We start from the raw sequence: 27,041 nt of genomic DNA, 5'->3' as shown, positions 1-27,041 counted from the left end.
GGAATTATGTGATTTTTAAGGTCCTTCCAACCCAAACAAATTTCTCCACACCTTTTTTTTTTTAATGAACATATAAACACATCAGTACATAGATATTAAGAGTTTATATCAATTTCCATTTTGCAGATTTGGTTAATGTTTACCAGTGTCTAAAAACAACTTCACAGTGAGAACAATACAACTCCCAGTGACACTATTTTAAAAGACTTATGACAGATATGATTAATATTTTAGCCCCAAATTTGATTTACTTATTATTTCTGGTTCTTTTTTATGAATGTCAAAGCAATTGTTGCAGTTTTCTTCATTTTTACCACTAAGTCAGTGTCACTGAACTAGTGCACACAGACAGCTGAGAGTAGCATGCAATTGGCAGAAAAAAGAATAGCCTTTGCAATATTCTTTGAACTAACTACAGTAGCATGTTTTACCTGCTCTTTGGTTCTTTCTCGCTTCTTCTGCTCCTTGTAATTCTTTCCCAACTTGAAAGACCCAGCCAGACCATGTCCTTTAACTTGCTCTACCACCTGTTCTGCGATTAGTTTTTCTAGAGTTCTTTTGAGAAGCCGTTTATTTCTCTGTGTGTCATACCTATATATGGAACTGATGTACTTAAATATTGCAATAATGGATGCTCCTTTCTTCACATTCATTTCCTTTACAGCTGCTAATATCATTACTCGTAAGCCTGCATGAAGAATCAAAACAAAACAACTTACAGCTTTAGATAAAATGCAAGTTACCTCACAGAACACACATAAGGGAACTCTAAACATAGTGTTCATCTAAACAATGCAAAACAGGCAGCAGTTTTGACAAGGTTTTACTAAAGGTAGCTCTACAAATTGCACTCTTGCAGTAATTCTAAAACAGTGTTGGATAGCAATAGAAATAAGTCACTCAATTTTCTTACTGAGGCATAAAAAACCCACCTTATTTCATTTAAATGCATAAACTCTTTACAAAGACCTCTAGCTACATAGAGCTCTGTAGCACAGAGTTTAGAGTTGGTAACTTTTCTTTTAACTGTGGATCACTTGTTTGTAGTATGCAATCCTACATGATGGTGCTCAGCAAAAGAATAATTTCATTCTGAAGAACTGAAGAGTAGCCTTGAACAGATAGTCAGTGCCCAATATAAGACAATGCTAAAAGCAAACTGTATTTTAAAAGTCATCAGAAATACTTACTGGGATATTGTATTTTTTCCTTTAATTTAGGCTCTATTTCCTTTGGTTTCTTCTTTTTATTTCCCTCTAAAGGTTGAGGTGGAACAAAGAAGTTCACAAGCTTACCCTAATGCAGACAACATTAAATAGTTATTAGCTCGTGTCACAGTCACTCTGACCTTCATTAATCTTTTCACATTTGAAAATAAGCGTGAGATGCTACAGATGAGGTTCTGATCTCACTAATTTGCTCATGTAGCTTATTTTTAATGCACAGAGTGACACATCATTCAGTTCAGTTTCTTGACAAACAGTGTTCAGCACCCTAAAAGAAACACAAAGAGCAGCCTGGAAAGCCTCTTAGGTCCTCCACTGCTTCAACATTAAGTTGCAGGAATCTACAGCTGTAAGTGATATAGGTTACTGATGTGGGAGGAAAATAGCTATTTAATATATAGCTAGAAACACAAAAGGAGGTAATCAATATAGATAAAGAGCCCTAGGTAGCTGTATAAAAAGTACATTTCTCTTTTTAGGGACTGCCTCCCAAAATTATCATGTCCTACAAATGTAAAAACTTTCCCTGGAATACAGATTTAAATACAGACTTCTGTAAACCAGAAAGCAATAAAGAGAAATGCGTTTGCATTAATTCTGAAAAGCATTTTCTTCACAGTAACTCTCACTCTGGTTTCCTTACCTCAGGTAATGTCAGATCATCTTGTTTAATGTCTGGTCCAGTATGATTCAGAATAAGAGCCAACACTTCTACTGTTTTGCCAAGACCCATCTCATCTGCCAAAATACCTCCAGGCCACTGGGGTCCAGCAGTTGGATATTCACGGATAATACTAAAATTCAAGTGCATTTCCAGTGAAAGTCAGTAACTACAGAATGGTGTGACAGAGAAGCATGAGTTCAGGGACACACAGCATAGCTTCAGCAAGGCAAAGTTTGTAAGGTGAGGCTTTATCTTTTATTAGTTAAGCTGAGATTAACAAATGCTAGCAATCTTTTTGGGTGTATGAACCTGACCAAGACAAATATGTATGCCAGAAGTTTTAGACTTTTTTCACCTCCTAACAGGCACTGCCCTGCTAATCTTAACATATCATAGCATTAGTCTCAAAAAAGTTGGAATATTTTTATATTCACAGGTGACAAAGATCTGAAAGTTATATAGGGAAAAATAAAAAGCAACCTAGCAATCAAAAGGTTCTGTTCTAACCAAATTAATGAGAAAAGAGAAAGAGATTTAATAATGCACTACCTAACATTAATAAAAAGCATTATACTGCCCCCTTCCTTTGGACTTTAAAAACATTGGATCAGAAGGTCAAAGCCTCCAATACTGTAAGTTAAAAATAATAATAATAATAAACCATTAAATTACTGATTTTTTTAAAAAAAGCTTTAATAATTACATTTTCAACTTGAGATCTACATATTTATCTGTGTATACATACTCCAGTTTGTGCTTTTTTTCAAATTGAAGATATCACTGTTCTAACTCTTTAGTTGCTAACTGAAAAACAAGTGATGGAATATCTTATATCCTGCAGGATAAAGCTACCAATACAGTTTTCACAAAGTAAAACTCTGAGGTATCCTCAGAAAGAGCAACTATAAAAACATACCAGCCAGTAAATGGGTTATAGTAGATTTTTACTCCATCCAGAGTGGTCACCTCTCGCCATAAGAAGTGCAGTGCATTTTCTGTGGAGAAAGTGTTCATGTTACTATGATGAGGTTTCTCTATAAACAGCATACTCATCAGAATTATTCAGCCTTTTGGTGACATTAAGAGACAAAAAGCTGAAGTCTACCTCCACAGAGCTTCATGACCAACAAGATGATATACATATTCATCAACTGCTGTTGAGCAAGACCTATCTTATCATTTAGTGTACTACCCAAACAGCAGCTTTTATGAAAATAGTAATGAAATATTTAACAAAACTTCTGATCAACAGCAAGGAAACATTACTGCTGACAATACAATTACACTTTCCTCAATTATGCGAGTTTTTCAGACCCATATACTTGCCACTACTTGAAGTGCTTGTGTGGTTCTCTCGGTGAAGCATCCAGTTCACAGCTTCACTTTGGTATGGTCTCAGAATGGGAATTAATGCAGGATGCTGCACATCCTTTCTCAGCAACTGGATATCCTGCTGATGGGTGTGCCTTACAAAGTCATAAAGCTCTTCAATATTTTGTCGCTCTAGTTCTGTGTCAGATTCTTCCTCATCTTCCTCCAGCTCATCTGCATACACCAAATAATTCAAGACATACACTATCAATCAATGTGGGACAACATTTGAGTAAATTTTGCTGCAACATATTTAGTTTACACATAGGAAAACAAGCAAAGCAGAATGTCATTAAAACATATGCTATGACTGCATATGACTCAGCTAGCAGTAGTAGGAAATAATGAGCAGTTTAATAATTGAAATAAAGTAAAATGACGTAATAGTAAAAAACAACAACAGTAATAATAACAGTAATAGCAATGAAAAGGAAAAAGAGAGAGATTAACAAAACCCAAGAAACAAGCAATGCACGATACAATTGCTCACCACCCACTGATCAATTCCCAGCCCACCTCCAAGAGGCTCCCAGCCAACTCCCACCAGTTTATAATCTGAGGATGTTGGTCTGTGGTGTGGGATATCCCTTTGGCTGTCCTGGCCATGCTCCCTCCCTTCTTGTGCACCTGCTCACCAGCAGAGCAAGGACCGAAAAGTCCTTGACATGGGGTAAGCACCACTCAGCAACAAGTAACACATCATTCTGTTACAAATAATTATTGTCACGCTAAACCCAAACACTGGGCCAGCTACTAGGAAGACAACTAACTTTATCCCAGCTGAAACCAGGACACCTGAAAGTTAACATGCTATGGTGATCACATAGGCATACATAATCAGCAAGGCTCTTCCTTTAGAATTTAGGTATAGAATGACCAGATCTTATTTATTTAATAAAGACCTTCCACTAAACATTGCCAACCAGTACAGAATCACAAGTATCTCACGTTTCAGATTTAAATACTAATATGGGTCAACGACCTTACAGAAAGGAGAAAAACATAACGGGTTGTCGAGGATTTACCATTTCTCATGCAATAAAACCTTTCTTTACAAAATTACAAATTTAAAATAATGATACAGGAGATTCTCTTCAGAGAACTTTCAAGTTAATCTTAAATTATTCATCAGGATAAGAAAATGGTAGCAGTTGGACAACACATAATTCTCACCCCTTGCATCATTGCAAAAATTCAAATAAAGCATAGTTTCAAAATTAAAAATCCACCTCAGGACAAGCATGCACCTTTTAGTTCAGAAGGGCTACCCTTCTTTTCTACCCTCTAGGAAAGAAGGCCTTGTGCTTATGTATTTTTCACATAAATTGGATATATGGGCATACATAGAACTTAAACAACGTAGAACAAAAATTCACTAAAAATTCAAGGGTTGGCATGCCAGGAAACTGATATAAGATGAGGGAATATAAGATGAGGTCTTGGAGGACAAGTTTTAATAGTGCTTTAGGCCTAAAATTAAAACATCAGTATAAAAAAAAAATACAGACTGATAGTAACCGTAGCTAGCATTGAAGATAAATTCACCCTGCAGCATTTTTCTTAAAAAAATTTTAAAATAAATTAAAAAGAAACTTGGAAGCAAGTCAAGGCCATCATTTTCAGCATACAGTGACCTTAAAGTATATTTAACATTCTAATAAAACAGCTAATGGCAGGCACATTTAAACTAAATTTTAATTCTGATGCCTCAGGCTAACAAGGAAGAGATGTACTTGGCACAAACCAGAAAACCTAATCTTAAAATAAGGTTCGGGAGCTGCTATTAGGACTCTTTTTCATGAAAAGCAAAAGCTTTCTTTCATTCAAATGGGTGATGAAGGTGAAGAATGATTTCAAAAACCAAAGCAGGAAATTATGTGCCTATATACAGCAGCCATCAGTGCCTTCCCCTAATCCCTTCAAATCAAAGGAACAATTCCAGTGCTCCACAAGGAAAAAGAGAATTCTGAAAGACATTAAGTTTCTACACATTCATGAAAACTATATATATTACTTTAATGTAAAGAAGGCAATTAGAGTGCACATGTGGGGTTATTAATGATCCTGCCAAATGAAAAGCACCAAGCAAAGCCCTGAACTTTGTGTATTAAAGAAACCATTCAAAGAGATCCTCTAACATACACCACTCACTTTTGAAAAAGAACAGAAAATTAGAGCATTTGCAAAGTATAACTTTGATCAATGAATTTGATCTATGACACCTATCATTATACTTACTAAAATAACAGTCTTCAAATCTCATATTTTTGAGCATAATAACTTGACTTCCATATAATCCAAATCTATCCAGAATTTTACAGAGAAACAAAGACTAGAATATACTTAAAAGCAATTTTTTTTACTACAATTTGCTTTATTTTTTTGTATATACCTTCCTTGTTTTGTTCATTCTTTCAGGGATTTCTTTTTCAAGATTAAATGGTTCTATGTACCACAGGGATTTTTAAAAGGATGCCAGGGAAGTTCACTCCTCTCTGTTACTCATTAAACAGTGAATATTTAATTATCCTTTCAACCATTTAAAAAATGCAATTTAATTATAGAGATCTCATCATAATCTTTTTTACATTTGAGAAACATATGGTATTGTACTATCTAAAAATTCAGTTTCTCTGATGCTTTCCAAGTACTCTATTTAATTCCTTCAATGACTGAACTACAGTTCTGCTATTGCATTTGCAGTAGAATCTTTCCATTTCTAGACTGCTGTATAACAATATTATTATCATTAACAAAAACAGCCTAGATTAACAGAAAATGTTTTGCCTCACATAGGGTAGTAAATAACACAAACAAATACCAAAACCACCTTTGCACAGAGAATTTATGCTTTTTAAAAAAACTGAGGGCAAATGGTATATGATATATGACATTGCCAGCTACTCTAGCTCCATGACACTATGGGAAAACATTTACCATTCACTGGAACAAACAATAATTCAACAGACAATTTACTCTTTTAAAAAAATTTTTAATTATGAAGGCTAGAGGTTTTCTCATACAAAGAAAACACCTTTCTGGATCTGTAAGCAATTTATGCCTGTGTGTTCACTGAAGCTATGTAATACTACACATCAGATACAGGATACAAGCTACTATAAAACCAGCAACTTATTAAACCAAACAAAATAAATTCATGCAAAGAATTTTCTCAAAAAAGTGTTTAACTCTGTAAGCAATTTTTGAAACTCATGCAGCTTCCCCATATTCTCCCCAGTAGGGAAGGTGTCCTGCTGGACACATTGTCTGTGTCTGCAAACAAAGAAGGGCTGGCAGGTGATGTGACAGCTGGAGGCCCTCTTGGGTACGGCAATCATGAAATGATATGGTTTTGGTTCCTGGAGGAGTAAGGTGGGGTGCCAGCAAAACTGCTGCCTTGGACTTCCACAGCACAGAGTCTGGCCTGTTTAGGAGTCTGGTTGACAGAGTCCCTTGGGAGGCAGTGCTGAAGGGCAAAGGGGCTGGACATTCCTCAAGAGCAAAATCTTAAAGGTACAGGAGCAGGCCATCCCTATGTGCCAGAAGATAAGAAGGCAGAGAACATCTGATGGAACAGGGAGATTTGGCTGAAACACGGAAAAAAGAGAGCTTATGACCTTTGGAAGAAGGGGCTGGCAATCCAGGAGGACTACAAGGATGGTGTGAGGTTACTGTATTCAATTTTGGGTTCCTCACTAAAGAAAGACATAGAAGTGCTGGAGCATGTCCAGAGCAGAGCAATGAAGCTGGTGATGGCTCTGGAACATATCTCTTGTGAAGAGCAGCTGAGGGAGCTGGCGTTATTTAGCCTGGAGAAAAAGTAGAAGAGGGGGAATCTCAGTCCCCTCTACAACTACCTGAAAGGTGATTGCAGTGAAGTGGGGGTTGGCCTCTTCTCCTAAATAACTGAACAAGAAGAAATGGCCTCAAGTTGCACCAGGGGAAGGTTACATTGGATAACAGAGAAAAATTTCTTCCCAGAAAGGGTTGTCAAGCATCAGAACATGATGCCCAGGGACGTGGTTGAGTCACCATCACTGGAAATATTTAAAAGACATGTAAAAGTAGCACCTAGGGGCATGGCTGAATGATTGACTTGGCAGTGCTGGATAAAAACCTAAATGATTCAAAGATTTTGTGATTCCATATTAAATATTTTATAACTTTGTTTTTTCAGATTACTTAATGCATCTACACTGTGCTTGCCATAACTTGAGATGGGCTTCCTGCTACAAAGTCTCAAACCCATCTAGAAGGATATTAACACAATTACAGTGAAGAAAACAAATATATAAAAATTAAATTTAGCAATAGAGAGGTCATGTCCTTTATTTGTGTAAATCCTTGTGCACAATTCCATCAGCATTAAGAATCTGCTCATCAATAGGGGGAACAAGAAGCTTTGACTTGGAATGTTATTGTGTAGATTTCACTTTAGACAGATACTGATAAGTGTTAAAATACATACTTAGGTGCAATTTTACAAAAAACCTCAACTAATTCCATTTAAAAATGGGTGAGATTTAAACAGAGACTAAGTTGTTGTTAGAAATTTTTAAGAGGAATGCATTCATCAGCATACAATCAAGGCTGTATTATTTCATGCTACATCAATAAATAGGTGCTTAAAAACTGTTAGAAAATGAAACTAATTTCACAGTGCATAATTACCTGGGGTCTTCCCTCCCAAATATTTTTCATTTCTGTGACATGCATTTTCTGAATTCAGAGCCCAGCATAATACACACTATGGACTGACACAGTGGTTTAGTGATCATATTTTGTTCTCTAATACTTTTGGGATAATTCTTTATCTTTGATTTGGTTTCACTAACACTGAACGCTAAGTTGATGTATTTACTGACTTAATGCATTTACATCTACCTACTGAACTGCAACTCTACTTGCAACAGTAAGCAAAGAGGCCATGATCTTTTTCTTCTGCATTGTGTTATATTCATCTATTGAATTTCTACTGAAACTCCACTGCCCAGTCCGCTTGCAAGCTTTCAGTTGTTCTTCATTTCTGTTATGCTGAATAATACATTTAAACATTGTTGATAACACTTCACCGATCATTCTTCTTCTCAAAGCTTTAGTAATGCATTAAGATACACATGCCTTGGTGGACTTGACTGGTGATTAACAATTGCTTATTTCTGTTCTCCATGTCAGCTATTTTACTTCATCATTTACATGGCATTCATTGGGCTGAAATCAAGATTCAGTTATTATTTTGCAGCATGAAAGTGTACACGCTGAAAAAAGGTCAGAATCTTTAGCAGCTGGCATCATGGCTCCTTTATGAACTTGAGCTGGTTGCATGCTTCTGGAAAGTCAAGGCCCAATAACCCAACTGCTCAGGTGCACATTCTTGCTCCAGTAACTTTGAGGGACATGTCTTCCCTTTCAGAAAGTGCCTCTTCACCTGTAAGCTACACTGAACCAGGTAGTCCATATAAACATATCCTTTAGTGTACTGAAGACAAATGCCCCAGTGTCACTGTTGAGCCGCTAGCAGAGAAAAAGACCCGAGTTCTCAGTGTGACAAGTAAGAAGAAATTTATTATTTTGATTTCAATATATATAGACTTTTCAGAGGTCGCCCAGATTGGTCAGTCAGAACCCTCCCCCTAGGCCTGATTGGCCAGGCCTGAACTGTCCAAATCTCGAGACACTGTTTCAAAACATCCAAACTTTATCTTTGTTTATAAAACACAGAAGAATGTTCTCCCGGGAAAGACCTCTGCTAGCCACACCCCAGGTTCCACCAGAAAATTATTTTGCATCTCAAAATAAATCACCAGTCATTTTCTTCACAAACAATTTCTTTCCCCTACTCTTCCACAGTGAGAAGACATGCAGAGAAGAAAACTCTGCTTTCCGCTATAGCATTACCTTATTTCAGCACTTTATCATATGCCTTAGACATCTCAAGCCTGCGAATTCCCTGGTAACTATTCTGCTTCTACTGCATTTATGATAATGTATTTCTCCTAACGGATTAAAAACCATTCCTATTCATTTCTAGACCTTAAACTATTTATTATTCAGACCTCTTCTTGGATCTGCTTTATTGTGCTTTCAAACCTAAACTGACATATTTGTGTCACTCAGATTACTTCAGTTTTTGGAAAGATTATTTCTTATATGCTATATCTTCCCTTCCCCACTTACTGAGTTATACTGGCCCATCCCTCGGTATATCTCAAATCTTTCTTTACAGTTGCACATTTGTTCTTTGCAGTAGATAAGGATGTTCAGATTTAATTTTGTCAGCTCTTCCTTTCAGCTTCTCTTTAGCAAAGTTGCCTGATTTTTTAATACAACTCTCCCTTTTCTAATTAAGTACAGTTCTGTTTGGTAGGGGTGCAAGGCTTATGTCACAAAACCACAAAGTCAGTATACTACAGTCACTGAGTCAGTCTTCAGCTAATGTTTTGAATCAATCCTACACTCAGGAATAAGATAAGGTTGGTTAAGTTGTTTTGGTTTTTTTTCCACAAGCTGCCTAAGCCATCACAATACATAGTCGTCTATCAATCTGTTTTACTACTAAGTGTAACCTGGCAAACATATTTTTAATTCTAAAATGATAACAAGGCCCATATTTGTCAGTCTGCAGTGGTATATTCTTGAAACTGTCATAAAGTTGCATTTGGCATTATTTTACATTGTAATTGCTTTACAGTATAAACAAAAGAGAAATCTGTTGCTGTAGTTGTGTGATAGGCACCAACCTGGGAACAAGCTTTCCAAATTTAATTCCTTATTCTTTTAAACTGCTCCTGTGTAATCTGGACAAGCTACTGTAGAACTGTTCAAACAACCTACATGAATCAGTGAAAACTCTATTTACTCCCAAAAAAGTAAGGACTCAAAACATCTCTGTGCTTCAGTGCCTTATCTGAAGAGAAGAACTATCACCTCTAACTTCAGCATAAAGTAATTAGCATACGATTAACAGTCAGATAATATAATTGAGTGAATTACCTAATAACATTGGCCTGGAAAATAAGAGCTGCTCTAGATGGCGGGATAACTACTGTTTTCCCTTACATTTACAACTACTACACAAGACAAGCTTTAACAACAAAAATTGTTCCTGTTCATCAACACTCAACTTTATTGCATTACCTGGAATTAAAAAACTGTAGAACTTTTCCATGAGTTTCTGAATAATCTGATTAGCTTTTTTGGGTCTTCCACCTCCGTCACTGAGAAACTCTGGCTTACTTAGCCCAGCTTCAAGAAGGTAAATTCCAACCTGTGAAAGGGTTATAGAGTTATTAATTTAATTAACTGTTAAACTGACAAGAATATTATAAACAGAAGAGTGTGAAAATAACAACAGGGCTTTGAAAATTAGGAGTTACAGATAGATAAAATAAACCTGCTAAAAACACCATGTGGAGGAATTACAGCTAAAAGCTTCTGTGATTGTATCAGGTAATGCATTGCTAATGGTAAAAACATAAAAATATATTTCTAGGAAAAAACGCATTGAAAACATTACGAAAGCAAGCAGAAACCACACATTTTCTTGACATTATAATACTATGGTAGCTGCCAGATTTTGTTGAACAGATATTTTTATTTTCTATTTCAAACAAAAAAAAAAGAACTTTCAAAATGCAAAACAATGTCACGAATGCATACCTTTAAAGCCTGAGCCTCTCCTGGTCTTTGATAAAGTCCAATTATCTTTTTCTTTTGCAACCATCTTAAGCCTTCCAATATTTCACCATTTAAAGTTGATTCCACCAAAATACGTTGTTCGTAAGCGCCCAGGTATTCTTTTGTTTCATTACTGTGCTCTTCTTCACTTCTTTCATGAACGCAGACCTGCAGCTCATCATCAGAGTCTCCTCTCATTAAAGTAAAGCTCCTGTCACGGAATTCATCAGCTAGAATTTGCTCAGATGGCAGATGAAGAGCAAATTCTCCCAACAAAGCCTTCCAGGACCTATCTGCACGGTATGGCAAGACTATAATATTTAGCTGTACAGACACAGGAGCCAAGATGGAATAAGAGTCTTCTTCATCATTAACTGTCAAGAACTTAACAGATTTTGAGCCACTGCCTTCTTTCTGTACAAGATCTTCCTCAGTGCTATCATCATTTATAACAATGAAAGATGCGGAAGTGCTTGGAACTGGAACACAGTCCTCATTAGTTACTTCATCATCTAATGTCACCACCTCATTTCTCCGGTCTTCATGCATATTCCAGCAGAGCTTTTTCTTCTTCTCCTCATCCACCTTCGATGGAGGTGCACGTTTTCGACGACTACTCATTTTGCCGTTTTCTCAATGGTATTTTCAGGATCTGCAAGGTGAAGTAACTCAGTCAGCAATAAGCATTACAAAATCAAATGTCCACACTAAAATTTCACTGTGCAAAATGCTGGGACACAAACATATGCACTATGCACTCAAACTGTTCCAAAGTATTAGCTTTAGAGGACCTCTCCTATTCCTGCGCCATCACACAAAGCTGGACATAAAGCATTGTCTTGTACTAGATCTTATAATTTTGCCAGACAGCTACAGACAAGGATCAACAATAATGCTTCATTTCACAGCAGTTACTCAGAATCTTGTGGGATAAATATAAACCAAAAAGCAGTGGAATCTTTCAAAGATGGGGGTGGTGGGAGACAGCAAAAAAAAAACCCAAACAACCACTACAAACAAAAGTGCAGGAAGTACAGGAGATTTGGAGGCGGGTGTGGGGTAAATACAGATAAAATTCCTCTTTCTTTTGAAAGCCAACATAGAGATGCAACTTAAAGTAAACTTGACACAGGACTAGTCTGAAGCTGGCACTATATAAAATACAGTTTGGACCCCAAGTGATCAAGTTCTGTCCTTCAAAGTCCCCAATGACCTTCCTACTAGTGCTGAATATTTCATTTTCCCAGGAAATACAAACTGCTTGCAGAAGGTCCCTTAGTTATCCATTTAGAATTTTAGTGGGACCAATCACCAAACTAAATGCAGCCTCACTGTTTTTGACTAACTGCAAACTTCAGTCACGACGTACATCCAGCTCCTTAACTGAATCTGGGTACAGAACAGATTTAGTGGATAGAATACCATAAAATAAAGAACACTTGCTAAATTGTACATATAAATAAGCAAATTATGGAATATTAGACCCATCTGGGAAACTAATAACTGCATACTCAAAACCACATGCTCATAATTAATTACTCAAACAAGTAGTAACTTTTTTTCAAGAAAAGATTTTTTATAAGGAGCCTGAACACAGCAATTTACCTGTGACCTCACATTACACTGTCAGTATGGATATTTGCGTCAACTCAGCTTGTGCCTACAACTTTTAAAGAAATGTAGGAAGATGAGAGGAAAATACTCCAAGCTACCAAATCCAGTACACCATATCCTAATGTTAAAGGGGCTTATGCTGGAACAGGACAGTTCTCCTGTTACTGAATAATTTTAGAAGGGTCTTGGAAAAAAAAACAACCAAAAAACATAGTAACACACAAACACTAATCGATAATTAATGAAAGCCAAAGGAAATATCCTGGAATATATAAATCTTGCTGTGTTTGAATTTCAAACAGAGAAATCAATTAGACTGGAAAAGACCTCTGAGATTACCAAGTCCAACCTGTGACTGAACGCCACCTTGTCAACCAAACCACAGCACTGAGCGCCACATCCAGTCTCGCCTTAAACACCTCCAGGGGCGGTGACTTCACCATCTCCTGGGGCAGCCCATTCCAATGTCTTATCACCCTTTCTGTGAAGGAATTCTTCCTAAGGTTCAACCTAAACATACCCTGGCACAGCTTAAGGCCATTTCTTCTCATCCGGTCACAGTTGTCCGGGAGAAGAGGCCGAACCCCAACTGGCTACAAGCCCCTTTCAGGTAAGCTGTGGAGTGCGACCAGTCTCCCGTAATAACACAACAGAACGAAGGGAAGGAAGGGCAAGTTTCTCAGAATAATGCTCATGCACACAGAGCGGTGCTGACAGCACTCGAAGCAAATCCCGACGGCGAACAAACACTGCACTTAAAGCAGAGGCCGAAGAGTCCCTGCGGCATCCCGGCCTGCACGTGGAGGCCAGCTTGGGCACCGCACCCTCAGGGACAAACGGGAGGGAACCGCTCCGTGTGCGTGGGGACAGCTCCCAGCTCCCGCGGCCAGCAGACGCCGTGCCTGCGGGGCGAAGCAGCACGGCACACGGGGCAGGTGCAGCGGCCGGGGCTGCCTGCAGAGGCGGCTCCGCGGCCGCAGCGAGCGCTCGCCGCCCCCGGGGTCAGGGCCTCCCGCACCGCGCTCCGCCGCAGGGACGCGGAGAGCTCTCGTTGTGTAGGAAAGTGACCGTAAGCTCGGGAAGGCGAGCCCAGCAGCGGGATGCGATACCCTCGGCAGCCGGCACCGCAGCACCACATCTGCCCCCGGCGGGGTCTGCGCGGCTGCGGTGACCCACCGCCACCGCCCCCGGACAGCGCGCAGTGGGCCCGCGGCATCCACCGCTACCCGGGGCCACTCGCACAGGCCCCGGGCCGCACGGCCCCGTCCCTGCCGCCCGCGGCACGGCCGCCCCGCCCGCAGGGCGAGCGGGGCAGGCGGAGCGGCCGCTCGCCGCCGTAGCGGAGGGCAGGAGGGGGCCCCGGCGGCACAGGGCGAGGGGAGCGGGGCGCGGAGCCGCGGACGTACCGGAGCGGTGACGCCGCTGCCCCCGCGGCCGCGGCTCCTCCCGGCTCGGGCGGGGCCCCCCCGCGCGCCGGCAGCGGGGGGCGGGTGGAGGGGGCGCGAGAGCGCGCCGCCCCGGCAGCGCCGCACGGAGCCCCGGGCAGGGGAGCAGGGGAGCGGGGGGCTGGCCAGGGGGAGCGGGCACGGGGCGCGCGAGCACTCCCGCAGGCCCGGGCGGCAGCCAATGGGCTCCGGGAACCGCGGCGTTTGCCCCGCCCCTCCCGCGCTTCACGGAACAAACAAACGGGAGGGGCGGAGCGCCGCGCAGGCGCAGTTGGGCGCGCCCAGGCGAGGGGGCGGGGAAAGCGTCATTGCCCTCAGTGGGGCGTGGCTGAGGGAGGGACTAGACAGCGTCGGTGACGTCAGAGTGTGTGGGCGTGGCCGCGGCAGGCGGGCCGGGCGGCTGTGAGGGGCTGTGTGAGGGGCTGTGTGAGGGGCTGTGTGAGGGGCTGTGTGAGGGGCTGTGTGAGGGGCTGTGTGAGGGGCTGTGTGAGGGGCTGTGTGAGGGTGGGGTGTGGGAGCGCGGGGCGATCCGGGAATGCAGGCACGTTCCGCCTGAACGGGAGGGAGCGCTTCACTGTGCAGCTGGCCGTGCACCGGAGCAGACTGTCCGGAGAGGCTGTCGAGTCTCCCTCACTGGAGATACTCAAGAGCCGTCTGGAGGCAATCTTGTGCCATGTGCTCCAGGCTGACCCTGCCTGAGCCAGGAGGATGGACCAGGAGACCCACCGTGGTTCCCTTCCAACCTGACCCGCTCTGTGATTCTGTGGGTGAAACACCTGGCAGAAGAGAGAGGACTGCTCAGGCATCTGACAAGAGCAATTAAAAAAGCGGGTTTGTGGGCAGTTGGCACTGTGAAAAGGCAAAATCAGGCCGATTTCAACACAAAGGGGAGGAAAGTGATTCAGATTCGAAAATACCCTTGGGCAGAGGTGCAGAGAAACAACACTAGAGGTCCTTTAACAAGCAGCGGTTTTATTTGAAGGAAAATTCGCACCTATTAATGCAATGATGAAGGCACACAAGTTAGCAAAAGGCTATATTAATAAACCTTGCAATGTCATATGGGAAAGAGGAGGGTGGGAAAAAAGGAGGGAGAGAAAAGAAAAAAGAAGGAGGAAGGAGAGATCATCGGTGTGGTATCCAGTGTAGACCCTGCTAACAGAGATCTTTGGTGTGTAAGAGCACTTGTTCTGAAGTTCTTGAGTATGCTCCAACACAGTCAGAGGCACAAATCCTACCAAAGAGGTGTCCTCGCTTTGGGAAGAAAGAGGAAAAAGCCTCTTGGTTTGTCTGTAAGGTTGTATTCTCAGCCTCTGTCAGGAAGGATTTCAAATGCCAGTTTATACTTTTGGAAGAAGTGTAGGTGAGACTGTGCTGCCATCATAAATGGGGACGGGGACAGCCAATTTATGTGTTAAAGGAGCAATTTATATGTAGTGGAACAAAGAGAGGTGTTACAAAGGCTAGTGACAATGGGTCTAGTGAAGCTGGGTCTAGTGGAAGGGTGGACCATGACACCTTAGCATCACTCCCTCTTCCACCTGACTGCCGTGATAAGGGCCATCTCCCTGTCCCCCTCAGCTCACCATTCACACATCTCATGGAAATCTCTTAGCTACAAATCTCATGGCATATCTCATGGAACACCTGACTGTTATCTTGCCTGTCGTGGCTCCATATGGAGCGTTTGAGACATTTCTTGGAACAATACAAAGGGGTCTCCATCCACTGTGTCCATCCTTTGCCTGAAGGAGTTCTGATTTTCTGTCTAGCCACTTACAAACCTATATTTTGATATAAGGGTTGAGAGCAGGTGGAAAAATCCCCATTTCTATTCAGCAGCTAATGGCTAAGGATCCTAGTGATTAGCACCCAGTAATTTCTCTCCTGTTCTAAAAAACTTCAGTGCATGAAAGAAGATAATTGTCATTTAATCTAACAAAATAGAAAGGAACAGTATAAAGAGAAGAGAATATGACGTAAAGTAAGACGTGATTTTTTGGCCACACTTGAGAACATAGCCTCCCCTTGACTATGAATAAAAATTCCCCTATGCTATCAATACCAGCTCTTTAAGCCCAGAAAGAGTAGGCAAATAAAATCAGGAAATGTGCTACTTTGCAAAGGGTTTCTTTTTTGAAGTAGGATAGAGAAAACAGCATGCTAGTTGTTGCATTATTTTAAAGTCCTTTTCTAGTTGCAAAGGCAAGCAGAAATTTTCTAAAGAATATCAAATTGGTTCTGGCAGGAAATGTCAATGTTTGTAGCAAATGAATAACACTGAGAGGAGATAGACTCTATTCCCTGCACTACAATGATTGTATGTTATGCTGTGCCTCAGCAAACTCGTGTGTTACCCGCGTGGTTAACTAGCAGGAAAAACCTACTGAGCTCTTTTGATAAAAATCACCAGGTGACAGAAATGGAAAGATGGACCCCAGTGGAGGCATAATATCATTCCAGTCTATTCCAGATTCATAAAATTGTGATCAGTACTCTGTGCCCTGGTAGGAAATTATTTTCATGGGTTAAGCTCTACCCAACTTCCATAGTGTTTGGTATATGTGATAGAAAATAATATAACTATCATAGTGGGACTTGGAAAGTGTTATCATATAATTGCTACCATCCACAGCGTATAATGCTGCTTTGCACAGAAAAGTGGAGGATTTAAATATTTTTTGGAGAGCTACAAAGAGCAGAGTGTTATTGTGTGCCAGAAGCAATCATGTAAGCCAGTAAGCTAAGAACCCAGCACACAAAAAATACCGTGGAGCTATGATGGCAAGCCTCCCTTTTTTTACTTCTTCAGGGCTTCCATTCTGTTTCTTCAAAACAGAGAAGTTCAACATATTACTCATACCCTTCTGCCTCTTAGCATAGCATCTCCTGGGGGAATCTACCTGCACCCCACAGAATAACACACTTCAGGCCATCTGTCTCAGCTCACGTGTGTGCACAATTCTTGTACACCCCTGTCCATCTGCCACTCAGCTGAGCTACATGCTGGTTTAGTGAAAACCAGGTGATACACCTGACCTCAGGACTGACAGTAGCAGCTGATCTGTCACTGGTGGGAGTTAAGCCCATCTCCCTTTTTCCAAGAGAAAAGGACAGTCAAGAAGACTATCTAAATATAGAGCAGAAAAAAAAATAACCATGTCATTGCATCTAGGACATCGTCTAGGGTTACTATGTAGGATTTGGAATCCAGTTCTTGGAGTTATTTAAATATACACCTAAATAAGGTGTTTTCATTGCTTTAATATTCCTTTTAAAAGCATATATATATTTATATATATATATAACAAAAATGCATAAAGGAAAAGTTTGCAGTTCCTGAGAAAAAAACAAGCTTTCTAATAAAACTAGAATTAAGTAAATAAAATGTTAATAGTAAACTCAGGAAAAGTATTTGGAAATCTAGGCTCAAAATATACATGTTTGTAATATAATACAGGGCGCAGTGGTTTGGAGGAGAGCTGAAGGATGTTTGCAACAAAGAGATGTTTCAGATGTTATCTACTAGAGATATGTTTCTTGGAAGTGAAAAATGCTGATTTTCACAATCTGGCAAGAGAAGATTTGAATTCATAACTTGCTCTGTAAAATAAAAATTGAGCAAATCAAAACTGCTTGCAAAATTCTTATCTCTATTTTGTACTATGGTTAAAAAGGCAAGTCAAATCGAATTTGAAACAAAAATGTGCAGTCTCTTGGAACAATTGTATTTTGGCCTCTTTCCTCATAAAGAAGTGATGAGCAGTCTTGGTATTTTCTGTCAAAGAAAATATGAACTTCAGCAAGGTTGTTATTTCTTTGATTTATAAACTCAGAAGTATGGAAAGATCTACAGCACTCAAGCCACAAATCAATATATTTATTTAACACAGATTAAAATCTGCCTCCACAGATGTTTTCTTTGAGTTTAACAAGGTTTGATGTTAAAATTAGTACATAAAGACTGATGTAGCTTCATTGCAGAAGGTTAATAATTTATTATCTTTAGAGAAGTATGGTATTAAGTTATCTGTCCAGAATTCACCTTCGAGCCCACTTGGGTGATTACCTGACTCAGAAAAAGTAGCAGGTTTCAGAGGGGGTAAGCTGTGCACCTCCCAGCCTCTGCTCTGCTTCTGGGCTGCAGGAGCAGGCAGTGCTGACTCACAGACTGCACAGGGCATGGAAGAGCTGAGGACATGCCACAGAGCTGAAAGCAAACTGCCCGGTGCTTCAGGGGAGCTGCACCTTACCTGGATGCTGTTAGTGCCAGGCAGCATTTCTGGTGGAAGACATAGGGACATTTCTCTCTGAGCATCTGAGGGAGCTGGATACTATGCCTCACTAAGCCACAGGGGAATTACAGCAAGGCAGTTCTCAGCTGGGCAGCAGAACTGTCTGCTTTCTTCTGCTGTTAAGACCTTGTCCCTTATAACTATTCCCTGAAAGGTGCAGTAAATCCAGAACAGGAGAGAGCCGGGTGTGGAGGTGCAAGGTTGATGCTGCTGTTCAGGGAGAAATGTTACGACAGCAGAAGCCTCTAGACCCACTGTCATGTGGGGCACTGTGGGTCCCTGGAGAAAGTCTGTAGTAGAAAAGCACCTGACTCATCCCTAAGCTGAGATTTTACATTGGCCTGGGGCATAAACTCGCTAAGGCAACAACCTTAACTACTGAGAAAGGATGTTTTCTCTGGATATAAATGCCATTGTATTCCCAATAATACCTGCACTTAGGCTAATTAATCCAAGTATGTTTTTGCATGTATTAGGCCTAAAATTTAGAAATGCAATGAGCAGTGAGCAATGAGAAGTTAGTTTGGGGCTCAAAATGTGTGTTCTGTTTTGTTTTCCTACATAGTACCACAGGGACCCCAACCTTGTGAGGACTGATTGAATGGCCCACGTAAATGAGAAGCTCTGGTTTGTGCTTTATCACTAGCAGTGCAAGCAATTTAAGTGTTTTGGTACTTTAATACATATTTGCCTCTTCAAATTGCAGCAATTTTTAATTGCATTTTAATAGTTTTCTTTAATCTCCAGCAACTGTAGATATTTTCTTTTTATTACTCTCTACTTTGCCTTTCCCCATCCAACCAAATCCATATGTATGTATTGTGTTCTAGCTGTAAAACAATAACAAAATATAATTCCCTGTTTCCTGTGCTCTCACTAGGGTCAATGAATAACCAGTCATGTAGCTCTACAGTTCCAAAGTTTGTACACAAATTTCAATAATAAAACATGCTTCAGTCCAATCTCCTTCCTGATTCCAGTGCTCTGAGGGGTTTTCTTTTTGTCTTGTTTTGTTCTAAGGCATTTCCTTACATGGTGCCCCTTATGTGTACCACAGGACGGTTCATGCCTCTCAGCTGGGCTTGGTAGCATCCATGTTCTCTGACTGGGGAAATGAGTCAGCAGAAATGACTGTGCATCACTGAGCACAGTCTCAGGGGAAAAAAAACCCCACCTTGTCACACAATAGAACAAAGAAATATTACATCTCATGACCCTGCTTGAGTAAAAATAAACCTTTTTAATTGAGGAGGTAATTGGAAGCTACAGAGAGATGAGAGAACAGGCTTTTATTTGAAAAATGATTATGAGAGAAAGTAATGGGGTCAGAACAAAATAAATATTTTTCCTTTTTTCCCCACAAAGTATTACTTTTCATTAACTGTGGTTTGTTTCTCTAGGTGATAGGAATATAATACAAAAATTTTGCAAAAATATTCTCCTGGGATGCTTATGGACCTGCAGATGTTCCTAGATGATGAAGTCCTGGTTCTGCAGAACAGATGGAAAATGATAAATGATTAAGATGTTATAGGATATAAATAACAATACTACAATGTTGTGTGTAGAGGTATCAGCAAAACAAGGAATGCTTATCTACTGGCTTGCTAAGCATCTTGTTTATGGCTTATCAATTTTGCAGCAGTTCTGGCTCCTGCCCAAAGCATAAGTTGGTATGTTTCTGCCAGGGCCCCAGGGCCACCACCAGCCCTGACTCACCCTTCCTTGTCACCCCCCAGTGCTGGGAAGATGAGATGGGTCCTGGCTGACAGGCCCTGCCCTGAAGGACACCTGTGGGGATCTTCCACCACCACCAGCCTCCCAGGAGCCCTACAATACCTGGTCCACATGGAGAGCAATGAGGGTGCCCAGGCCAAGGGTGGTTTTTCCTTTCATCTGTACTTGGAAACCACATTTGTCAAGAAGCCTTCAAGAAAAGATTATCCTGGTGTGAAATATCCACATTATCCAGTTTTTACCGAAGTGACTGGAAGTATGGCAGCTCCACCTGCAGCCTCTGACGGGATCCTAGAACGGAGAAGAGTCAGGTGAGCTCCCTGAACTTGCTGTTGCCCTGGGTTTGGTCCCACTCTGGGCACAGATAAGGGTGTTGTTGGATGAGTGTGATGTCAGGAGACCTGAAGACACATCTCTGGTAATGCAGAAAGGCCAGGTTATTTGCAGAGAACCAGCCACCCATCATTATTTATGAGTTACCCATCGAAAGTAACCCTAGATGCCAAGTTTTGTTTTGCTTTGCTACCTTGATAACTCCAGAAGAATTATCTGCAGCTGTTGGTCTTGTTTCAAATTTTTTTTTCCTTGTTCTTAAGCCAAAACAACAGCATCATTTGAGAAAGGAAATAGAGGTAGCATCTACACCAAGTATATCCTTACAGATTTTTTGTTTCAGCTTCTTGTGACTTTAGAGCTTGCCTGATTGGACCCAGACAAAATTTTTCCAGCTTGGGTTTGGTTTGCCTGATTAAAGTTTGGTGTGGTTTGACTTTTTGGTGCCACCTTTCCCAGGCAATATGCCCCTTTCACATCTGCTTCTGCACAGGCAAGGTGGGTTTCCTGAGGAGCTAAGATGATTGTTCCCCATTTATGCCTTGCATTTCTGAGGGATTCTGGTGAAGTTAGTGCTGTTTGGAGCAAGAAAACTTCAGTTTAAGTGATCTTTAAGATACATATAAAGTGAAGTAACATAAGGACAATCTGCTCTCAAGCAGTCTTTATTGTTTGTTCTTCAACTGCAGATACTTCCCTATCTCACAGGTCTAAACTATTATATGCTAAACAAATACCTTTCTCCTGAATTCCAGGAGCTGATTTCCAACACACAATTACAAAAATTATTGTGGGTATTGTGTGCTTCTGTCCCAAGAGTAAGGACTGCATCTAATCAAAATTATCCCATAAACTGTGTAAAGATTTGATACTCTTTGACAGCATTGAATGCAGATTGCCTTCAAAGCAAAGGTTTCTGAATACATTATCGACAATATGAAATTAAAAATAGCATCCAGCTGAATAACATCTTCCTCTCACCCACATTTCATATCTTCAACCAAGACTGTTAAATTGGAAAAAGAGATAAAGCAGTTTGATCTTGGCATTCTAAAAAGTACAAATTACAACTCTGAACTGTCAAAAGACTTTTATTTAACATTCTTTAGAGCTCTTCCACACTCTCACATGTACCCTGCAACCTCAAGGAATCACTGTGAACTCTGGTCCTGCAGCATCAGGTCTTCCTTGAGACACCAAGATTTCTGTCTCTTCAGCTGTGAGGGTTTTGAGCTGGAAAGTTCAGGTGGAACTGCATATGCACAGGTGGAAGGCATAGCTGTGATGCAGGGGAAATGTGTGGTTCTCACTTCATGGAATAGTACTTCCTTTGAATTTTTAATTTTTTTTAATTTTATTGTTGTTTTTTATTCTACTATGTTAGAAATTAATAAACAGAATCAGAAATGGACTACACAATCAAAGCTGAAGGCAGTCTTCTCACCATATATCCCTGGATTCCTCTCCTTACCCTCCTCCTCAATTTCTAAAAAGAAAAATGAGGGCACAAACTTAAAAGCTGTGTTAAATGAGAGTGGAGTTAAGCATATGTCCAAATATTCTTTGGGATTAAGTTCTATATGTGTGTCATCAGTCTATTTGCATGTAGCCACAAAATGAAAGCACACAGGGAAGACTTTTCATGTAGATTTAGGCTGAAGAATCAAATTTTAGGATGATTTAAAAAATAGGTTGAAAATGTATCATTCGAGTAGTGCATATTATATTGTCTGGTAAAGGAGAGCAAGAAAAAAGAATGATATGCAGATTAGCATCCACTGTTGACAGTGGTTGGAATTTAGAGAAAAATAAAAGATAAAAAAGTTAAAGAAAAGATAAACTAAATGCAGGTACCTTTTAGAAATCAGAAACTCAATAGGAATTAAGATGTTTATATGCAGCACTAGCAAGTGTCAGTCAAATTTAAATAAAGACGTGGAAATCAATAGCTGTCTCTTACTGTAGTGACAGCATCTGCCAAATTGGTTGAGCTGGTTTGGGTTAATTTATTGGGGACTTATGGTTTGCAGCTAAATAAAAAGTGAAGTGATGATGAAAAGAGTCTTTTGGAAGCTGTTGCTAAGAAAAGAAGAAACAAAAACAAGTATATGCCATAAAAACAAGCACATACTAGAGTTATTGAGAAAACATCCTCTAGAATAAAAATAAAGGCTATGCCATGACATTATTATGTGTTCACACAACAGTCTTTTCCAGAAAATATTAAAACCACAAGCATACACTGTTTATGTAGAATCATCATGACTATGTGGACATTCTCTAGACTATGTAACCAATTGCTATTAAGAAATTTTCCCTTTAGTGAATTCTCTTAATTTATTGAAATAAATGTTAATTGCCTATGCCCATTATTTACAGTAGCACCTCAGCCATGTATTATTTCTGTCCCTTCATCTGCTCATTGCTAAACAAGTTTCAAGAATCACCTTGTGAGTTAATATTAATTATCTACACATATGATTTACGTACATGAGGGGAATGAATAGTGGTTCCATGAGGACCCCTTTCCTGCACAAACCTAGTAATTAGACACATATCATCAGGCTGCCTAATGATTGCTCCATCCTCCAGCTCTGAAAGTCATCTCGCATGAGGACTCTGCTGTACCTCCCCAGGACAGAGACTCCTCATTCTGCAGCTGCCCCAGAGCTGCTCTGACTGGGCACCTAGATGCAACTGCTGGTTATTTCATAGAATCATAGAATGGCTTAGATTGGAAGGAACCTTAAAGACCATTTAGTTCCAAGCCCCCAGCCCTAGGCAAGGACATTTTCCACTAGGCCAGGTTGCTCGAAGCCCCATCCAACTCAGTCTTAAACATTTCCTGGGATGGGGCATCCACAGCTTCTCTGGACAACCTGCACCTGTGCCTCACTATCCTCACAGTGAAGAATTTCAACTGTCCCTCTCCCAGTATGAATATTTATGTACTTCTTCTAGTTGACTACTGACCTTCAAAAATTTGAACAAGCATATTTACCTTTGAGACCTTTTCAAATTTCAGTGATATTTTTTTTTCCCAATCACATACTGCATATTTTGGGTATTTTGCCAGGAAGGGTTGTGGAGGCAGTAGTCACAGTTAACATGCTTGCTTTATTTCCTTAGACAAAGAACATAAAAGTGTTCTCTAATTGAGTGTGGTTCTTTCCTTCGAGTTTTCTTCACTGCTTCTGGCCTTCCTTTCGGATAATTTTCAATTCAGCCCCATGAATACAGATAGCAAGTAAGATTTTTTTTAAAGAACCTAGTGGTTTTAGGCACATTATTAATGCTCAATTCAAAGTGTATGAGAGGGTCTGGTATTTCAGAACATTGTTACTTCAATGTTTATAGAAAAGCAGAATCTGTTAGTGCCTTGTAAGTATGTTTTTCTCAGCAAGAGCCAGAAAATTATAATAGTGGCTAAGGAAGATATGCAGGGAGCAAACATCTCAATATGATGTTTGGAGCTCTGTGATCTAATACATGAACCAAATGTGAGCCATTAATCATAACTGGACAGGAGGTATAAATGAAATGTTACTTAGAGAAAGGATGACAAAAGGTGACTAGCTGATGGAAATTTGAGATAAAAAGCATTTGAATATACTTGCTGAGGACAGGCATTCACAGTCAATGAATTCAAGCTGCTGGATCAGCTGGACCTCAGCCATTTTATCACCAATGGTGACTTGATTTTTGTTTTCCTGCCTGAATAAGGGCAACTTTTATGATAAATCCAGTGTTAAGTCAAATAGAGTTGCATTGGTGGACAAGACTGAGAGTGTCTGATTCTGGGGGAGCTGGGATGCTGGGATTTGAAACACCCTAAGGACCAACCAGTTATAGCAACTAGCTGAGGAGCCAGGCAACCCAGCAAGGGTCAATGTCTTGACATCCCTGCAGTGGCAGGTGGCCAGTGAGACAGTGCAGCCACTTCACCAGAAGGAAATCACAGAGAGAAAGCAATTAGTGTGTCATCAAAGCCACAGCAGCATACTGTCAAGGAAATGAGAGTAAAGAGAGCTACAACAATGATTCTAATAGATCCTGAAGTAATGAAATGCTTCCAGAAATGCATTGCTTGGATAGAAAGTCAAAGCGATAAAGTCTGTGCAATTTCTGTTATCAAGGCACTTCCTCATGATGGCTATAAATAAGTATTTAAAGAAACATATGTACTCTGATATTGTTCTTTTTTTTGTTATAGCACAGAAGATGTCAGAAGATGGGTAAACACTTAGTGAGAACTACTTATATAATGCTCTGAACTACGCTCTCATTTAGTAGGAACGGTGCTTTTCTGCATCAACTTTTTGAAAAAATACATTAAGTAATTTGCAAATAGTTGAAGGAGTGTAATTTGTACACCATATCCTCATTCCATTGCTGAGTATCAGATTCTTGTTGTGTATCCCTTGCTTTAAGTAATAGCTATGTATCACAAATAAATACAGTATTACTTGTAATTTTCTGTCATGTTTCCTTGACTGAACCATTGGGTTCAGATCCTGAAAAGTGTGTAAACTGCACAGATATAAATATGAAAGCAGTGCTATAAAAATACATGTCTTTTCCTTTTTCAATGTGGAATATTTTTCTATAGCTATTTGCAGGAATCAGAGCATTGCCAATACATCTTTACCTTTCATTCAGCATAATATGAATCTAAACCAGGCTTCCTTAGATCCATGCACCCATTCACTCTCTTTGCTCACTCTGCAGTGTTTATAAACTGTATAAACCAGCTAAGACCAATGCAATCTGAAAGAGGGCAAAGCTATGACACCTCAATCTTTTTGAATTCACTCCTTTCAGCTCGATGTATCTCAAACCACGGTTCAATTTTGCGATGCATCGTTTTTTCAAAACCCAGTTAAAACATGCAACTTTGTAATGGTTTAAACCAAATTGACGACTGAGTCCCACACAGCTGTATGCTCACACACAGTGAGACGAGGGAGAGCATTGAATAGTAAAAATGAGAAAATTTGTGGCTTAAGATGAAGACCATTTAACAGGGAAAGCAAAAGCCATGCATGCAAGCAAAGCAAAATAAGGAATTAATTCCCTGCTTCCCATGGTCAGACAGGTGTCCAGCCATCCCCAGGAAAGCAGGGCTCTGTCACATGTAATGGTGACTTGGGAAGACAAAAACCTTTGCTCCAAATGTCCCCTCATTCCTTCTTCTTCCCCCAGTTCTACATGCTGAGCATGATGCTGTACAGTTTGGAATATCCCTTTAGTCAGTTGCGGTCAGCTGTCCCAGCTGTGTCCCCTCCAAAATCCTTGCACAGCCCCAGCCCACTCACAGGTGGGGTGGGGTGAAAGGCAGAAAAGACCTTGGCTGTGTGTAAGCCCTGCTCAGCAGTAGCAAAAACATCTATGTATTATCAGTACTGTTTCCAGCACAAATCCAAACCACAGTCCTATACCAGCTCCTGTGAAAAAAATTAACTCTATCCAAGCCAAAACCAGCACAGATTTACATTATTTTATTGAGCAGCTGCACAATGGTGTGCTATTCTGTCACATTACTTACGTTTAGAAAAATAATGAAAACAGTGATTGTGAAACTAGAACAATAGGCTGGAAGTTCCCCTAGCTGACATCTCTGAATTCATTTGCTACCAGGTATAGTGAGAAAATAGTGAGTAAAGCCGACCAGTCTGCTGGCAGTGATTTTACGGCATCCTTTCCATCCATCCTGAACAACTGCAAATGCATAAAGAAGGTGCAGTGTAGAAAATGAGATAATTTCAATTAAAGGTCACCACAAAATCCTACTAATCTTTAAAGTATTCCGTTCCTCCATTTTTTATTTGCTATTGCAGGCTTCAAAAATAGGTATTTAGGGAAGCTAATAAAGTAGCCTGTATACAGTGTTACATAAACAGCAACAGACTGCAAACGGGAAAATTAACATTCAGAGGTATTCAGCATGTTAATTTGGGGTTTTTGTCTTCTCCCCCCTTTTTTCTTTTGTTGTTTGGTTGGTTTTTTTAGCACTGCAAAGATTCTTTAAAGTATGTCAGATATTTGTTAAGCATCATTGTATTGCTAAACTGGCATTTGTAAAACTTATTTTAATGCTTTAATCATGTGTAAAAGATTCTAATTTTGAAAAGATAGCTAGCCTTTTCCATCTCTGATATTTGTGATTTTTAATTTTCTTTTTCTTCTTTTTGTTTTACAAAATGTCTGTAAGGGCTATATGTGTAGAAATGAAGGACACAAATAAGAGCCAGTGAACACAGAGCTGTTTTCTTCAGTACTAACTGTAGTCATGGGGAAAATTGCAGAAATTACTGGCTGCATGCAGCTTCTCTCGAGTGGTGCAGAGATGTGTTGTTACATTGTACAGTTTCAGTAAACTTTGGATCTTCACAAGTTACTGGTTCCTTTTGTAACTGCAATCTGCAGCATAAGGTCTTTCTCACCCACGGCTGCAGCCTGAAAGCCGAGATGGCAGGAGAGAGCAGGAACACCTTTCCCTCATCTATGCAGCAAGGACTTCCTTTCCATATGTAGGTGTTACCAGGTTTCTGTGGTACTAGACTGAATTCCTGCAGATGGCTTTACACAGAGCTGTCCTTGAAAATCAGTAGAAAATTTGTCAAGCAGATGCTTCAGCTGCCATATTTCCCACCGAGCACCAAATCTGTCTGCATAAGGT

General features: G+C 40.2%; 2 protein-coding genes across 3 annotated transcripts in view; one reads left to right on the top strand and one right to left on the bottom strand.

Annotated features, from left to right (window-relative positions):
* Positions 1-14,073, bottom strand: part of SHPRH (SNF2 histone linker PHD RING helicase) — a 49,198-nt gene extending 35,125 nt beyond the window's left edge. The window contains exons 1-8 of one of the 2 annotated variants that reach the window (XM_085055620.1): positions 13,959-14,073; positions 10,921-11,590; positions 10,399-10,528; positions 3,217-3,435; positions 2,807-2,885; positions 1,870-2,020; positions 1,191-1,296; positions 432-688 (exon numbers count right to left, since the gene is read on the bottom strand). In XM_085055620.1, the coding sequence (XP_084911746.1) occupies positions 432-688; positions 1,191-1,296; positions 1,870-2,020; positions 2,807-2,885; positions 3,217-3,435; positions 10,399-10,528; positions 10,921-11,559 (1,581 nt within the window). In that variant the 5' untranslated portion in view covers positions 11,560-11,590; positions 13,959-14,073. Of the gene's footprint in view, positions 1-431; positions 689-1,190; positions 1,297-1,869; positions 2,021-2,806; positions 2,886-3,216; positions 3,436-10,398; positions 10,529-10,920; positions 11,591-13,072; positions 13,221-13,958 lie in introns of those variants that run through there. The other variant, XM_085055621.1, reaches the window with a different exon arrangement.
* Positions 14,074-26,891: 12,818 nt separating this feature from the next.
* The window catches only part of GRM1 (glutamate metabotropic receptor 1), a 195,238-nt gene continuing 195,088 nt past the window's right edge, over positions 26,892-27,041 (top strand). Inside the window, exon 1 of the mRNA XM_085055617.1 lies at positions 26,892-27,039. The gene's annotated coding sequence lies outside the window, so the exon portion shown is untranslated. The remainder of the gene's footprint in view (positions 27,040-27,041) is intronic.

Source organism: Lichenostomus cassidix, chromosome 3, assembly GCF_008360975.1.
Source record: "Lichenostomus cassidix isolate B80296 chromosome 3, HeHo_3.0, whole genome shotgun sequence".
Lineage (NCBI taxonomy): Eukaryota > Metazoa > Chordata > Aves > Passeriformes > Meliphagidae > Lichenostomus > Lichenostomus cassidix.
This window is presented reverse-complemented; position numbering and strand designations above follow the sequence as displayed.